The 18,087-nt window shown below is 38.3% G+C and overlaps 1 protein-coding gene across 2 annotated transcripts in view; it reads right to left on the reverse strand.

Annotated features, from left to right (window-relative positions):
- Window positions 1-18,087, reverse strand: part of LOC108715897 (scavenger receptor class F member 2) — a 105,775-nt gene that overhangs the window by 45,265 nt on the left and 42,423 nt on the right. For both annotated transcript variants that reach the window (XM_018261446.2, XM_018261438.2), the window contains exons 2-6: window positions 15,423-15,481; window positions 9,203-9,304; window positions 5,069-5,588; window positions 2,635-2,853; window positions 2,005-2,133 (exon numbers count right to left, since the gene is read on the reverse strand). In XM_018261446.2, the coding sequence (XP_018116935.1) occupies window positions 2,005-2,133; window positions 2,635-2,853; window positions 5,069-5,588; window positions 9,203-9,304; window positions 15,423-15,481 (1,029 nt within the window). The remainder of the gene's footprint in view (window positions 1-2,004; window positions 2,134-2,634; window positions 2,854-5,068; window positions 5,589-9,202; window positions 9,305-15,422; window positions 15,482-18,087) is intronic.

Genomic DNA, 18,087 nt, shown 5'->3' on the forward strand with positions numbered 1-18,087 from the left:
GATTCTACGTATTCCTCCATTGAAATTTGAATTTGAAATTTGGTATGCAAATTAACCATCGCTAGCGTAACTTCGCTTCGCTTAGCGAATCAACGCTAGCGCAACTTCGCAACCTTACGCTACCCCTGTGCGCAACTTCGGATTTTAGTGAATTTGCAGAGCGCTGGTGAAACTACGCCTGGCGAAGTGTGACGAAGTGTGGCGAAGTGCGGCGAAGTTACGCCTGCTGCAACTACGAATCTTAGTGAATTTGCCCCTATATCTTGCAGAATGGTTTTGTGTATGAAAAGTTCCCTTGCTTTGCTTATGAGTATTTACAAATGAAAGGCTCTACAGGGTAACAGGAAACACAAGGCAAATCAGTGATTCAGTACATGTGATAATATGAGGCAGGGTATAATAGGGGTCTGTAATTAAAGCCTGCAACTTCAAAGATATCTTCATCATATGATTTTCTGTATCCAATATGAGTACAAATATGCTTTCATTTACTGTGAGCTTTACATGATGTTAGAAAGTTATAACATGCTAGAAGGGCGAAAGAAATCCTCAAGATTCGTTTCATCCAAATTTAATAGCACTGAGAACACACAAATTCCATCTTTCCTTTATAACATACTTTCGTATTTTACTTTCATCATATTTTATGAGCCCAGAAATGCATTTAAGTGTACATAAAAGCATTTCAAAACCTTTTTTTGATTAGTGAGATACTTCACCTTTGCCCCTTATTGTCACTGTTTCCATATTGATCAATGAAATATATCAGCACAGACACTATCCTGCTTCCCACTCTATAAATATGGCCCTTGTTAGTGTAAGAGTGCAGGAAGACAGAGTTATTATTTGGGTGCCAGCTATTTGCAAATAAAATTAACCCTCGTACCAACAGTTAAAAGTACGGATATGGATCCATTATCTGGAAACCAATTATCCAAAAAGTTCTGAATTTTGGTAAAGCCATCTCCCATAGACTCCATTATAAGCAAATGATTCTAAATTTTAAAAATCATTTCCTTTTTGTCTGTAATAATAACAAAACCGTACCTTGTACTTGATCCCAACTAAGATATAATGTGGGACATTCACTAAGATTCGTTGTTGCGCCAGCATCCGCTTCGCCTCGCTGCTTCGCCGCGCTGCTTCGCCAGACGTATTTTCACCAGTGCTACGCAAATTCACTAATATCCGAAGTTGCGCTCAGGGGAAGCGCAAGGTTGCGAAGTTGCACTAGCGTTAATTCGCCAAGCAAAGCAAACTTACGCTAGCGATGGTTAATTTGCATACGACGCCAAATTGAAGTTACAATGGAGGTATATGTAGCATCACTACACAAGCCTGGGAAACCTTCAAAACAGCAAATAAAATTTTTATTTTGCCCTACACATGTGCCCACTGTATAGTTAAGTTGCAATGAGTTAGGAAATGTAGGGGGGAAGGACTTTTTTTGAAGCAATCCCTATCTACTCTTTTGCACTTTGCCTGGACTGAGGTGGCGAAGGAAGTCTGGCGTAAAAGGTAGCGTTCAGAAAAATGCGCACTTTAGTGAATTTGCGTAGTTACGTCCGTTGCGCAAATTAGCCAGGCGTATGGGTGCGAAGTAACACTACTGAATTTACACCAGCGTCTGTTAGTGAATCGGTGAATTAACGAAAATGCGCTACGCTGGCGAATTCACGCTAGCGTTAGGCGCTTCGTCGTTTAGTAAATTTGCCCCAATGAATCCTTACTGTAGGCAAAACAATCCTATTGGTTTTAATTAATGTTAAAATGATTTTTGAGGATACTTAAGGTATAGAAAGCCAAATAACAGAAAGACCCCTTATGCAGAAAACCCCAAGTCCCAAGCATTCTGGATAACAGATAATACCTGTTTTATTATTATGTAGTATAATGAGAAAATGTTGCTCAATGGTCATAGAAGAACCAATTAACTTCTTTGCTATGGTTCAGAAACCTGGGATATTTCAATGGACACAACTTGTGGGAAAATACAACACTTACTATGGCCCATAAGAGCCTGCACTGCATAGACATTTCCCAGTCTCAAAGTGACACTCCCCATTGAAGCAGTCACTACAGACAAAGGCGCAATTCTCTCCGTATGTTCCATTGCGGCATTTTGTTTCACACCTAATTTGAAGAAGAAGAAAAAGAAGAGTTTGAGTTGTTTAAAATGAAAATCATTCTTTCGGCTGCTTTGAATGGCATCAATATAACATAAGTGCAAGAAATTAAAACAATGCACCAGCACTTGTAATCTAAATGAGCCTACAATCTTCAATAAAGCAAAAAAGAGGGCAATCTGACAGCATCAGCATATCAACAAGATATTTCCATCCCTATGAATTGTATAAGTTGTATAAGAGAAAATGATATTCAGAAATGTTCCAGAGATGTACAAATTAGTGAATTAGTGAATGCATCAAATGCAATTGTGTTATTATGTATCCTTAAAACTGTGTAGTCTGCACAAGAGTAGAATGATGTGTATGAATGCAACTTTTTCTATGCTCCACAGTGCACCATGGTATCATAAATTTAGCACTGAGGAGGAATGAATTGATGAATATGTCCTAGTATGTCTTATATTCGCTCTACTTCACGAACAACGTCTGTAGGAACACTTCTTACCGATCACCAATCCAGCCAGGATTGCAGTGGGAACATTTTCCGTTAATGTGGTTGCAAGTGTGCCCATCTTTGCACGGTGGACACACCTTCTCACAAGCCTCGCCATAGAAGCCTTCAGAGCAGACTTGGTCACATTTGGTTCCATTCCAACCAGCTTCACATGCAATGCACCTTCCATCGGCAATAGTACAAGGCTGCTGTCCTTTGCATTGGCCACATCTAAAAATGATGATTGAAATAAAAGTATTACTGAGACCCCAATGATCATTTTACAAAAAGTGGTTTCCTTGAAAAGAAACTATTAGTTAGATGTAGATAGTAGCATTCAAATTTAATCTGGGATTAGTGTACAGTTTTTATTCCATGTGGTTTATGAACTGTAAAAAATGTTTTTTATTGCAACTCCCATGCCCACATTTTCAACTGCTTTCTTGTTGCACAATTACTCTAGTAAACAGGCATACTTGTAAGTCATAGTGGAAGATGACTTGGAGACATCAGAAAGACGTCAGAAAAGATATGCAATAAAAAAATAACTGTAACACTAAAGTGTTGTTATCACTCAGCTTGTGTTAAAGGGCATATTTAATATGTTGTTAAAAAACAGCAGGATAATACACCACACATCACCAGGCTTTGGCGTGTAACAAACGGTGTAAAAAACAACGTACATTCTTTTGACAAATTTTTTTCTTAAAGTGACTAGCCAGAAGCAATATAAAGTAACGGCGGCAAATCTGGCATTTGCATGGCTTAAATAAAACAAACCTTGATAAATTCACCATTTATTTTACACAGCTTTTTTTTTTTCCGGCGAATTTCATTTTACACAGCATAATAAATATGCCCCTACATGTCATTCCATTTTTTACACAGCATGATAAATATTAGGGATGCACCGAATCCATGATTCAGTTCGAGATTCGGCCAGGATTCGGCCTTTTTCAGCAAGATTCGGGTTCGGCGAAATCCTTGTGTCTGGCTGAACAGAATCAGAATCCTAATTTGCATATGCAGGAAAATCACTTGACTTTTCATCACAAAATAAGAAAGTAAACATTTTTTCCGCACTATTTCTCCTTCCTGCCCCTAATTTGCATATGTTAATTAGGATTCCGATTCGGTTCCGTATTCGGCCAAATCCTTCACAAAGGATTCAGGGATTCGGCCGAATCCCAAATAGTGGATTCGATGCATCCCTAATAAATATGACCCTAAATGACATTCTTCCTCCTGTCTCATACATTAAGGGGCCTATTTATCATGCTGAGTAAAAAGTGAAGAATTAACGGTGATGTTGCCCAGAGCTACCAATCAGCAATTAGATTTCAAAAGCTGGAAAACAAAAGCAACGATGTGATTGGTTGCTATGAGCATCACTGCACTTTTTACACAGCATTTTAAATAGACCCCTAAGTGACATTCTTCCTCCTGTCTCCTGTCCCTTTGTGGTTGTTGTAAATGACCCCTTATATCTGTGCAAAAAAAGGCACTTGGATCAATTTTCCATTAAGCTTTCTTTTTACAGTAGCTTTATTCATCATGCAGTTGTGTTAAGGTGCACATGACAAAAAAACAACAATAGTCCCCTTGTTACAAAAACAAGTAAAACCTGAGAAGTTACAGACCACAACTGTCAGCTGCATGAGGTGAAAGATAACCATATGGGGGCCCCATTCACATATAAACAGGCAGCAAGTACTATAGCATTACGGCCCAAAAGTTTATCGGGCTCATTTAATAAGCATTTGTATCAAGGATATATCTATTTTTAATCTGGCAGGAGGTGCTCGTGTATCTGAATGACACAAAAGTTACAGGTTGTGGGGTATAGAAGAGCGGAGATACCTTTTGTTCCCCTCACCTGCCCCTCATGAATACAGTGTTGCTGAATGCAGGTTCATGGGGGAAGCACAGGTCTTTGCTCTCCATTTTGACAGTTGTTTGCACATTCTACCCTTTATAAATCACTGCTATGAAGTTGGAGGAGATGGTCAACACCAAGCATTTCCCTTTCAAGGTGCAAATAACTCTTGCCCCTATACCCATTCATTTCCTTATCCGAGAAATGTTTGTATTTTTCATTATAAATTCAATAAAATTATTTTCCTGTATTTAGGTGAGAAAAAAAATAAGCAAAGACAAGGACATTTGTTGCAAGCAGGGTTATAAAATGTATAACAGCACAGATGTGGTATTTCTTTTTTGAAGACCAAAACTCAGGTCCATGGATGGATAGCAGTGAGTACAATTTCAGCACAATGCCTAAACAGCTGTGTTTGTATAAGATATCAACAAACTAGTGCAGGAACAGGCAATACTGGGTTTTTCCGATGCTGTAAAGTTTCACGCATGCATCCACCAGCATAATGGCAACTGTTGTTCTGCGGCAACTGGAGGTTGCCCATTCCAATATAATACATAAAATGCCTACCTTTTCCTGCAGCCTTGTCCGTAAAGTCCCGCAGGACAAGGTTCACGACAAAACTTCCCCCTATACCCTGGGTCACATGTGCAAGTTCCATCGGCTTGGTTGCATTTGCCTTTGGCACACTGGCAAACTCTTTCACATCGTGGACCCCACAATCGCTCCCGGCATAGGCAACGGCCAGTCAGTTGTTCACATGGAGAATTGTTGCAAGAACACTGGTTATTACAGCTGCGGGCCCACCATCCAGGTTGGCAGATGCACCTTCCAGTTGCCTGGTCACATTGTGAGTTGGTACTGCAGTAACAAGCACTTGAACACTGAGGACCCCACCAACTGGGCTCACAGGTGCATTTCCCCGTCTCTTGGTCACATCTTCCATGTTTACACAGACAGGGGGTCTCGCAGTTGGGACCCCAGCGATTTGGATTGCATGTACATTGTCCGACGACATCATCACAATGGCCATTAGGATAACAGGCACATTTTTCTTTACAGTCTGGACCCCAAAACTGCCTGGGACATTCTAGTATAAAAGAAAACCGACACAAAGCAACATTTTAATTATCACATAGCAGAAGAAAATCAGATCCATTAAGGAAATCAGATGGCAGTTCTCATGCAGTATAGCAGCTTCCAAAATGTGACATCATTTTTAGAAATTTGCATTGACACCTATGTTTGGGTTCTGATCCATGAATTGTCGACAAAATGATTTCAGTTATGTTGGTCTTGAGTTTAAATGATGCTCCTACTATATTTTTTTTATAGTGCAGGGAGCACTACCTAACATCATGTTGATTTTAGTCTAGATAAAATAATACTGTGATTAGAGAATCATACTTGTGACCTACTCGGTGCAAACATTCTAAAACACATCTGTGGTCATTTGAAGGATGCCAGGCTCTGTTCTCGTTATCTAAATATCTATTTATCACCTCTGCTCAAAACTATAGGGAAAATGCTAATTAAAACAGACACCACAATCAATAATATGATTGCAAACTGTTTTTATACACAAAACCTTAAAAGGGGAAGGGGGAGCAAGTTTTGTTTAGAGTGGGTTTCCTTTTCTTATACTGTAGGGGCCATTAGTGCTCACAGAAGAAGCCTGTAACAGGAAGGTGCCTTTCAAATGACCTACCAGCTCTCCAGATATGTAATGTTTAACTAATGCTGGTTTAAACAGGCTAGGATGCCCTTTTGTGTATAAAAAAACATTACTGAATAGGTAAGCTGGCAATTGTTTAAGAGGAACTATTGTGAAGGGCTAATTCTACTGGATATAAAATGCAGAGCAAAGAATAAAAGGCCTATAAAATAGGCTATTAAAGCAGAACACTGAATACTGAATAAGCACACACATAAGGGCTACATTTCCATCATTCCAGATTGCAATTTATCTAAACACGAGGAGGCACTGACACACTGTTGTGCTGATTTATATGAAATTAAAGGTTTGTTTTCTTGTGGAGCCAAATGTCCCGGTGATACTCTGCAGGTCTCTCATGGTTTGTTTACGAGCAAAGAGCTGGAAGCACGGATTAAGATACAGTTGTAGCTCACAGTCAATGGATAATCCACTCATTGAGCAAAATTCCATTACCAAATAAGATCCTTGAGAGAGAAACAGCAAAGTGATTGACAGGACTGAAAGGTGACATGAAGTATTACAGGATAAGGTTTTACTGTGCTGCAACTGCACTGTATTTCACAAACAGAACTCACTTAACATACTTGTATTTACTGTAAACTCAGGCACACGACACTAACATTACACCAGAAAAAACCTTATGTATGAATAACTATTAATACAAGGCCACTGTTTCAGCAGAGTGGGTTGCAGAAAAATGAAAAAGGTTGTGGGTAGCTATATGAAAACTAGTTATGATTTTAACATTACACTTTAGTATTATAAGGTTTCCTTTCCCATCTGCACAACTTACTTTTACCATGGTTCCCTTGTGTGTGAATGTGGGTGCCCAGTTCTATATTCACAGCATTAATATACTTTTTTGAGTGCTCTCCTCAATTTCTAAGACTCTAAAGTCTATATATCAGGATATTCTTCGAAACGCTAGATTTGAACGATTTTATCCTTCGGTTGAACAATTTTTATTCGATCGTTCGATCAAACCTTTTGCGCTAAAATCCTTCGAATTCGATATTCGAATTCGAAGGATTTTACTTCGAGGGTCGAATTCGAGGGTTTTTTAAAATTCGACCCTTGATAAATCTGTACCTAAGAAATTGCATTATTTCTTGGGCCCTACCTAAATATCTCCAGCTCCATGGGGAAGTGCTGTTATTTGCTACAGGGTGGATTTCCTAATAAAACTAATCAGAAGCACAGATTATTAGGCATGTTTAACTGATCAGCACACTTTGGTGAATATGCTTCTCTATGAACTGTACAACCAGCCACATAAATTGATTCTTATTTTATTAACATGTATTTATATAGCACCAACATATTGCGTAGCACTGTTATTTCATGTAACCATTTGACATATGAGCTAATTCTTTACATAACATTGACACAATTGGCAGTGTTTTACAGAGCTTATACTTATCAGTCACATCACTCCCCATCCCATTGGAGCTTACAATCTAAGGACCCTATCATATACTATGTTCAAATTTATCACAAGCAAGTTAACCTTTATGTTCATTCATTTATATTGTCAGCTTTCCTAACTGGAAATCCATGTTTTATGTCAGAGCCAACTTTGGGTGGAGAGCCGAGTGTATTATCATCTTTGTTGAAAACATGTCAAACACTCTTCCACAATCTTTTCTAGTGAACACTGTTTACAATATCCTTGCATAATACTATCACCCTTTTTGTCACATGATGGTCAAGCATGCTGCCTGCTGAAATCCTGCGACTTTCCTTACATTTTGTAAGAATAATGTGTACAGTTTCACTTCCTCGTACTTGGCAGGTGCTAGACAGGCCTAGTGAAATGCATTAGCATGTAGGCAAAAAGACTTTGAAATGTATTAAATATATAACTCGTAGTATATAAGAAAAAAATGTAAACTGGAACTGGAGTTGTAAAAGCTCCATTTACTGTCCTTTGTATGCTTCCATGTATTGTGCTTTTTCCCATGATGGTAGAATTAAAAGAAAGGGCGATGTTTATTCTTTATGGGGAGCATTGGATTTGAATAAATGAGTTTAAGAATGCCAATCTCAAGAGCAAAGACCTCCTCTTGTTTCCAAGGAGCATGTTTGTTATTAATGCAAAGTGCTGAGTAACTTTCTGGGGCTATATAAATAACACAACATAAAGAAAGGTCTAATGAAACAATTGTGGAGCTAAGAAATGCTTAAATATGTACTTTGTTAAATAGTTTGAATTACAGGTTGCATCTGTTCATCTGTTGCATAAGTACAGCCCCAGCGTTCTCATCAAACTACAACTAATTTTGTTGTCAGAGAAAGACTGGAATTGGTGCCTGCAGTCAGACCAATCTCCTAATGGCTGTCCTCTAAACTGCTCACATAGCACAGAAATGATGCCCCTTGGGACCACCTAAATGGAAAGTGTCAAATGTCAAGGCAAGAACGTAGAGGTGCTTTCATTACAAAGAGCAGAAACATATGTGAAGCCTTTTCTTTGTTTGGTGTTAGTCTCACCTTTAAGTCAACCAATCTGCTTGCTGCATTATTGCCTCTAACCTAAATTGAGCATCCACAGACAATGTAGGGCCAGACAATGTAGACAATAGCAGATTCTCCACTGGAGAAGAATCCTCTGTCCTGCTGCTCCCCTTGTTTTCTGATCTGTGGGCAGATTTTGATGTGAAATGCAAAATGTTGAGTTTCCCCTTCAGCCTGCATCCAAGTGGAGACAATGCTTCTGTGCAGGCAGAGCAGGAGCAAAGAAGCAGCTGGGGAGGGAATTCTCGGCCTGATCCGCAGTCACCTGGCTCTAGCCTAAGGGTTTTATGCTGGTTGGATTATGTCAAGGCCATAACTGTTTGTGGTTGGTTGTGCATGAGAGAGTGGCCAATCGTATCACTAAAACTAAAAATTGTTGGGAAGTATAATTTAAATATATATATCAGCATCATCCTTACTTTTGTTATCATCATGATACAGTTAAAAAAAAGCAAAAGGAAGCTAGAACTTACTTGTTTCACAATTTGCACCAAAATATCCATGGCGGCAACGGCATTCATTGGGCCTTACGCAGACTTCATTCTCCTTACATGTAAAGTTGCCTTCGCATATAGCTACAGAAGAACATGAAAACGTTAGCTCAGTTACATGTTGCTATTCATTGATCTACAGATTGATACAATGGAACAGACTACGGGATATGACAAAACAAGAACAGCCTCATTACACTATACGCATAGATAAAAAATAAAGATTAAAAAAGAAATAATTAGGAATCCGCTAGAGTTGATATATTTTATATCAATTAATGCTGCTCTTCTTTAAGCGTGCTTAAAATCCTGTAACATTTTTATTTATTGTGAAAGGGAACCAGTGCACCGTCTTCTACTTTACAAATTCTGTGACTCTCAGGTATATTACAAATTATTAATTTTACCTTTATACAGCGCATTTAAGAATACCAAGTAAGACATATGCATTTTGTGTACTGTGAGGTATAATATACTGTATTGTTTGGCACGTGTCTGTTACCTTTTCTCCAAAAACCTTATAATGAATTCTAAAATGTTGCTTATTTCTTTAACTACTGATGGTTTAGTCTCTCTCTCTATGGAGAGTATTAACGGAATGTCAAGGGACAGTTCTGTTCTATAAATATAAACTGGAGATGGCAATAGAGATTGTCCAGCACATTGCCAAAAGCTAGTAGAGGCGCAGTATATTTGGCAGGAATTTTAACACGTCAAAAGGAATGTTATAAAAAGCTCTGCAAATCATAGCAGTGAGTGCAAGTCACTTGGACTCTGTACATACAGATATCATCAGCTTTAGATCTGGCAGCCTAACATGGGTGGTTCAGAAAGGAAATTGCCTGACTGATTGGCTTAAATCTGCTTTCAGAGCATCCGGATAACAGTTATCTGCCAGAAATTCAATTTGCCTCATAGTAACATATAGTATTTTATGTAGGAAGTAAAAAATCTGTGTGCATTCCCATTTACACATTTTGCCCACAACCCATATCTTGGGAAACAAGCGTACAGCTGGGCGCAACATGTTCAATTAGGAAAATGACAAAAGTCTGTTTTTTTTTAGTTTTTTTTGTTATGACAATAAATGGCCTGCCTTTAAACACTATAATATAGAAGAAAACGAAAAGATTTAAAATGAACAATGTTCTTTATTGTACAGTCAATAGGGGGGCGATGGCAGAAGCAGTGCTTATAGCAAGGCTTTGGGAATTGGCATTCCTAATTTTTAGTGTCAACATTCCTGCCTTTCATTCGGCACACGTGCAGGGAACATCATGAAATGGCAGTAGTGGAGAAGAATGCAACTAAGGGCCCTTACTCAGGGGCGTTTGAAGCTGCGCTCCCCTGCGTTCCGGTTTTAATGCGTTCAGCCACAGGGGAGCGCAAGAGTAGATTCGATGAATTATTTTCAATGCGGCTCTACTCACACAGATGCATGTAAGTGCTGAATGCAGCTTGGGACGATGCACTGAATTCTTTTCAATGGGGCTGTACTCACACAGACGCTTGTAAGCGCTGAATGCAGGTTGGGATGTAGCATGTTGCATTTTACCTGCGTTCGGCGCTTACATGCGTCTGGGTGAGTACAGCCCCATTGAAAAGAATTCAGCGCGTCCACTCCTGCACTCCCCTGCGGCTGAACGCATAAAACCGGAATGCAGGGGAGCGCAGTGTGAGTAAGGGCCCTAAAGATTTTTAACATGATGGGCCATTCAGTTGAAATGGTTCAGAAACCCTCACAAAAACATGATGCAGAGTCATTTCAAAACATTCGCCTGTAGAGAATGATGCACTATGGGACTTGTAGTCAATCTGCTAACTGGCAGTGATGTTCCTGGTGCTTCCTATATATCCCTCTTGGGCTGGCAATGAGACATTTGTAGTCATTTGATCACCACTATTTCTGTGTGTAAGGAACTCTGTCCCTGCTCCTATGTGCTCATAATCTATATTTGGTACTAAGTGTTGGCAATAATTAACTGAAGTACCCAAGGCCACAAAGAGGGGACGAAATGGTTGCCAAATGCCTGTTTGACCTCAGCCAATTCATTCTCTCCTGTGATGCTGGAATCTACAGTAAAAACAGCATTTAGACCTGGAATGTTCCATATGTTTAAAGTAAACCCCATCTGTTAGTGCATTATATCCAAAATGTGTTTTCCTTCAGCGGAAAGTAAAGTCTTTACAAGCGTAGCCTATTAAAGGCATCTTATTTTTCTTTTCTGCATGTATAAACTGGATTTAGCACTGCCATATTATTGCCCTAACAGAAAATATGTGGAAAATGAATTCTACTGATACTGAACAAAGGATATATTTCCCTTTAATCAGAACTACAGATGAAATGAACGTTGTTCTGACATATAACATGGTGCGCTACAGCACAGCAATCACATCAATGGAAAAAAGGGTGCAATAATGATCTACTGTATTTTACTGGAATAACAAGGTGGTTCAAGGTGAGCCATTAGAGCCTGGACTTCAGTGATTTGCTAGCTATCAGCGTTAGCTGCTGCTGCATTATTATGGTTATGGCTGCAAAGCATTTTATTGCCACAATTTCCTCCAAGAAAGTCATGGCAGTAAAACATACAGAATTGCTAAGCATTGCTTGCATTTGCATTTCGGAGACAAATCTACACTTGTGTGCTATATGCACCAGAATTCTGGTAGCATATATATATATATATATTCAGAGTGTTAATACTAACTGTGTACATTGTGCATATTTCTGCTCTTCGTCCTGTTTAGCATCTCACATACACATACAGTGTCTTCCTTATGCTCTATACAAACGTTCCCAGTGTCAGCTATTTATTTTTGTATTAAAAATCAGTAGTGTGTATACAGCTGGCTTCCAGCATGAATTTATACAAGTGCTTGCTCAGTGCAGAGTTCATTAGATATTCAGCCACAAAGCCATTACCTTATATATGGTGTGCTTCTAAAGCAATTTTCTTCCTGTTCTGTGAATGTTTAAGCCGTGTGTAATGCTATAGGATTTGCATTGTGGATGCCTGCCAGGGTAAAACAGAGGCTTCCCTATGCATACATACTCATAAACCTCCTTTTCTCTCCTCCAAGGCAAATACACTGTATATCATTGACAGTCATCACACTATACAGACATCACACGTGATAATTAAATATCAGTTCTCAGCTTTACATAGTTGCTGTTGGCACCGACCAATCTTCATTATGACCTCTCTTTATTATATAAAAACATTATGAATATAGTGGAACATTGTTACAAGTCAGCACCAACTTTGAGATACTAAGGGACTGATTTAAAAATGTTCTGGGAACTTTTGTTTCTCTGATTCGGGCTTTTAAGTGCAATCGTATTTTTCTCTTAGTTCCTTAATCCACAATTTTTTTGTTATTTATCAGGTGTAAAATTCATAAAATTCATAAATACAAAAGTACACCTAGGAGGTTATTTACTAAAACTTGAGTTTATCTATTTTTTCCTATTAAAACAAAGTTGACCTAACTCCCATCCACGAATTTAATTCATTTATCAATAATTGTATCTATAATTGTTCTCCAAAAAGTTGGAGCAAAAAAACGTTGCAACACATTCGTGCGTCAAATCGAATTGTATTAGTGATGCTCTGAAAACTGGACTTCATTGAATTGTCGCCGCTAAAACTTGTATTTATCTGATATGAAAACCAGCAGAGATCACAATGTCAAGAAACATCTTCAGGGACATCTGCCATTGACATCTATATGACCTTGATAGGTTTGAGATGGAGTATTTTCGAATAAGGATTTTTAGCAGTTTTGGAGTATAATAAATCTCTAAAAAAAAAATTCTCTAAGATTTTGAGTTTTCCCCCTTAAAAATTCGACCAGAAAAAATTGAGGTTTAATAAATAGGCCTAAAGTAAAATCTGTCAAGGTCATGTAGAAATATTATATATTATTATTATATTTTTCTTGCTAAGATCTGTCTTGTCTTTTGTCCATGGTTTTAGAGTTTTTTGGATATCCAAACTTTTGTTCACAAAATTTAGAGGTCTTTGAACTTTCTTTCGGATCACTCATTGCCTATTTTCGTTTGTGCTTTTAATAATATGATCTTTTAATAACTTTCATAGCATTCATGGTTTTAGAGATGATTTAATAAATGCACAAAGTGAACATTTTTTCCTTTGCAAGTAATTAATATTCAGTTTGTGAACGCAGAAGAGAACTTAACTAACCCATTAGCAGATTCTACAAGCTTAATTTGCAATGCTGCATTGTGAATATAATAAAAAAAAGTTTTCTGCAACAAGAAACACATCAAGCATTAAAAAGCAATTTGCAAAAGTAAATGTACAGTGCTAATTGCAAACTTTCATGCTTAAAGGAACAGTAACACCAAACAATTAAAGTGTTTTAAAGTAATACAAAATATAATGCTGTGTTAAAACTGCCCTAGTAAAACTGTGGTGTTGGTTCAGAAACACTACTATTGATTATATAAATAAGCTTCTGTGTAGCAATGGGGGCAGCCATTGAAAGGAGAAAATGCTCAGGTTACACAGCAGATAACAGATAAGATCTGTAGAACATAATGGTGTTATCTGTTATCCACTATTTAACCTGTGCCTTTTAGCCCTTTTTCAATTTCCCCCATTGCTACACAGAAACTTGTTTGTATAAACTATAGTAGTGCTTCTGAAGCAAACAGAATAAGTTTAGCAGTGAAGGGCAATGTAACAACATACCGTGGTGATCTAGTGGGGGGACGGCAGGGACGCCCGTCGAGAGCAGTATCCTTTTGTTCTTGAAAGTACTGATACAGCAATTACTTCCCGAAGATTACCGAAGAGAAGAAGATGGCTGCCATGAACTCCGCTGGACAGAATCTGCACCAAGGGTGCAGAGTTAGGGCATTTACCCAGGGCAGCAGCTAGGCAACGATCAATGAACCAATGGGGTCCTCAATCTGACGGGATTTTTCAACCTGCCCGATCGACATTTGGCCAATTTTTGGCAATATATTGATCAGGGGAAGCCTGTCTGAGTGTCCATAAACTGCCCAAAAACCTGCCAACTTAGTTTGTCGAAAGCTTATAACGGATTCGGCCTGTGTATGGGGAGCTTTAGAGCACAATGATGGACTTTCTGTCTGAATACTACATCTTTGGGGGGACCCCCATGTAGCCCAATCAGCCTAAGATCTGCCATGTTAAACCCTTGTGTTTTTTCTAGTAATTCGCCTTTGAAATTCTGTACATCTCAAAAGTGCCTCTTTTTACAAGCAAACATTAAGACTATGTTAATGAAGGCCAGCATCAAAGGAGCAGTATCAAATACTATTCTCAGAACGGGGGCCAGGATCAGTGTTAATGTGCTTAATGACCCCACATCATACATAAGCATTCCTACAGAATGAACGTCTATTTGGCTCTGAAAAAAAGGTAATTTTAATACTTTACATGCCATGCTACTAAAAGGTACAATTCCCACAACTGTAATTGATTTCCCTGTGGCATTTTCCTAATGATAATATCAAGAGTTCTGTAATACTTTTGTATACAATGGCTTTCCCACTTCACCTTATATCCTTTCTGCCAGTCTAAGGCTGGTCATACATGGCAAGATTCTGAGGGTCTAAATGCTGATTTCATTTCTCACCCACTCAAAAGTAAGACTCCATCAGTGGGTAAAGGAACAGGGCACATGGAGTGGCATTAACACCTGCTTTGAGGAGGAATTACTTCCACAGCCTCATTTGCATGTTGTACCTACATCCAGCAACTGACTCGCTCCTATACTAAAATCATGGCAAGAATCTACTGTATGAGCTGGAAATTATGCAATTCAACACACACAAAGAAGCAAAAGAACCCCACAAAAATGTACTAATCTGAACACTAAATTGTTCCTGCATTGGTAAATCAAATACAATTTTTGACTCTATGTTGCAATATCATGGGAATTCCTTCAAATGTGAAATTCTAGGAAAACTATTTATACCCCAATGTATAAATGTTGTGTCTATTGCATTGCACTTGCATTGATAATGACCCCTCCAAATTTTCCAAAATATCAGTGAATGGGCCAAAATATCAGTGAATGGGCCATTGTGCACCCAAAATTGAATATGTTGGGTACGCATATAAATCCTAGGATGCAAATCCCACCTACACAAGTGCTTATGAGGCTTGAAATGGACATAATATAAAAAATTTTCACCACCTACCTATTAAACATTCTTCACCTTGTTGTTTCCAACCTTGGCAGCACAGAAACCCCGTGGAGCTGTTACAAAGAAGAGACAAAAACCAGAGAAACAAGGGCTGTTACAATCAATTACTGACATTCAGTTTAAACTTTCAAGATGGTTTACATTACTCCCCACTGATATGGGCAGTAACATTTACTTGGCAAAATGTATCAAACACACATCTATATAGCGTTACACGCGACAATCATTAACATAGGAGAAGCTGGAATGAAAAGTAACTGTAGTCTGACAACTCCATTTAAAATACATTCAATCTTAAGACTTAAAAGCAAAATCAAAGTTACGGTATAGAATTAGCTTTAACAGGCTCTGACAAACTTTTTTTCCCCAAGTGGACAAACAGGTTAGCTGGGAGCCGCTAAAGGTCTTCACAGTTTTATGGTGGCCAAGCATCAGCCTGCAGGTATCACATTGTTTGGCGGCTTTGAGGGACAATAAATGTTATGGCCAACTTTGGATTGTTCTGTTTGTTCAGGAAGACACATGGAAATCATTGGAATAGCAGTAGTAGCAAGAGTACCTCTGACTCCATAGTACATAGATATTGATCGGGATCTACTGGCCAACATGAACATACCAAAAATGAACTGATTGAAAATAACCGTTCATACAAGCAGAGATCTGTTTAGTCTCCTTAGCCACCAATGCAGTGGATGTTTGCCAAATCTGGTCAAGCAGCAGGGTGAACAATTGGATCATAATATGACCCATGCAGACTCGTCACAAGAGAACTGCATCAAAGACACCATCGGGTACTCAATTGGTAGTATTTTTAAACCTGCCCTATAGATATTGGTCAAACAGGCCATTGTCTTGACACCATATATGATAAGTTTTAGAATCAGCAGCTAACGTCAAATTGTGTATGTCTCAGGTCTAGATGCCCAAAGGACCAAGATCCCTCCCATTATTTATGCTTAGTGATAAACGTTTATTCATGAATTTACAACCAGTACATTTAAAACCAGTTCTACTTAACACATGCATTTCTAATTAAGCATTAACAGCGCTAGAATTCTGAGTTCTACAAACTTAGAAACTACCATCTTGGGAATTCTAGTTACAGTACACTAATACTGACATAATGCCTTGGACCACTGATGCCCGACATTTGATGGCAGGATCTATCAGCAGGCCAGGTTTTCAATTTAACACACACTTAAGCAAAATGGCAATTTCAGCAATGCTAATTAGTTATTTCAATGTTATAGTGATAAATATGTAAATCCTTGCCAGACAGTTAAATCTCAAAATATTTATGTACCACTAGGTTTGAAAATGTAGGAATTTAAAAGATGATTTGAAAAGTAGATGTGAATTAAGATACAGAAACGCAACAGAAAGTGCAATGGTATCATTTACTACTGCTAGGCTAAAACCAGGGGCAGAATTATAACACCATACACAATGAACCTACTCTAGTTTGTTTATACTAACTTTGTGAATCAGTTTGTGGCCTATGAAAACTGGGACCATCGTAAAAAGAATTATTCAGCTTGGGATTGTTGAGAGTTTTATTAAAACAGAGTCTTGCATATTGGCAAATTACAAGTTTATTTATACAGTGCTTGTGGCATTAATAATCTTATTTGTAATGTTAATGCACTGATTGTAAGAATATTAGGTAGTGGATTCCACTGCACAGTAAAGTGATGAACTCCTGCAAGATATACAGCATTTTCTGCATCATTTTGCTTTTAAGGATCATCAGAGATGTGAAACATAATCATTATAATCCTATCATTGCCAGGAAGGGTTAGCAGGTGAAAGGTTCAAAATTCCATTCGAAACATACATTGTTGATGAATTACCCAAATTTACCAAGCCAGACTAGGATATGGTATAACTGGGACATTTAAACTAACATATGGTTTTCATTTAGACTTGCCAAACATTTAGGGGCTACAGTAATAACATTCAGGAATGGTTTATTGGTCAACTTGTCACAGTCTAATGGAATTGTGCGCTGCTCTAATAGAAATAGTCATATAATCATCACAGAAAAACCATGCTGCTAGTAAGTCATTGCTTCTATTTTGCTTATAGCCTGAACCAGACCCCAAGATGATATTTAAAAATATGCAAGTTAATTAAAATCCCCAGTAGGTGTGTGCTATAAAAAGAAAAAGCAAACATACAATAAAAGATAATGTCTAGCAGCCCTTGAAATGAGCTCCCTCTTTCTTCGTTGCTTCACTGCTTTTTATGTCTTGGCAAAGGCTAAAAGAGTGAATGTAGAAGTTCTAGGTAGCAACACAGACAGGGTTTTAGCTGCATTTATACCTCTCTATAAAAATATGTATTTTGTGCAACACGTCATCTTAAATAATACAAAATATGAAACAGTTACTTTAAAACAAAGGCAAACAATGCTGCATATAAGGACATAAAACCTAATTAGAAGAATTAGAGGGCCAACAAACACCAAAATGAGCTCTGCTGTGTTCAGCCATCTTTTATCTGTCTTAGCACAGCCCCTCCCAGTTCACATAGTTCAGTGGAGCATTAGCTAAGACATCTTCAGGACCTGCGCACCTGCCTGGATTGCTGGCCCTTAAAGGAGAACTAAACCCCCTTTCTATTAGTCTAATAGTCCCCTTTCCATGCTCCCCCGCACAGG

Source organism: Xenopus laevis, chromosome 1L (assembly GCF_017654675.1).
Source record: "Xenopus laevis strain J_2021 chromosome 1L, Xenopus_laevis_v10.1, whole genome shotgun sequence".
In the NCBI taxonomy this organism is placed as follows: domain Eukaryota; kingdom Metazoa; phylum Chordata; class Amphibia; order Anura; family Pipidae; genus Xenopus; species Xenopus laevis.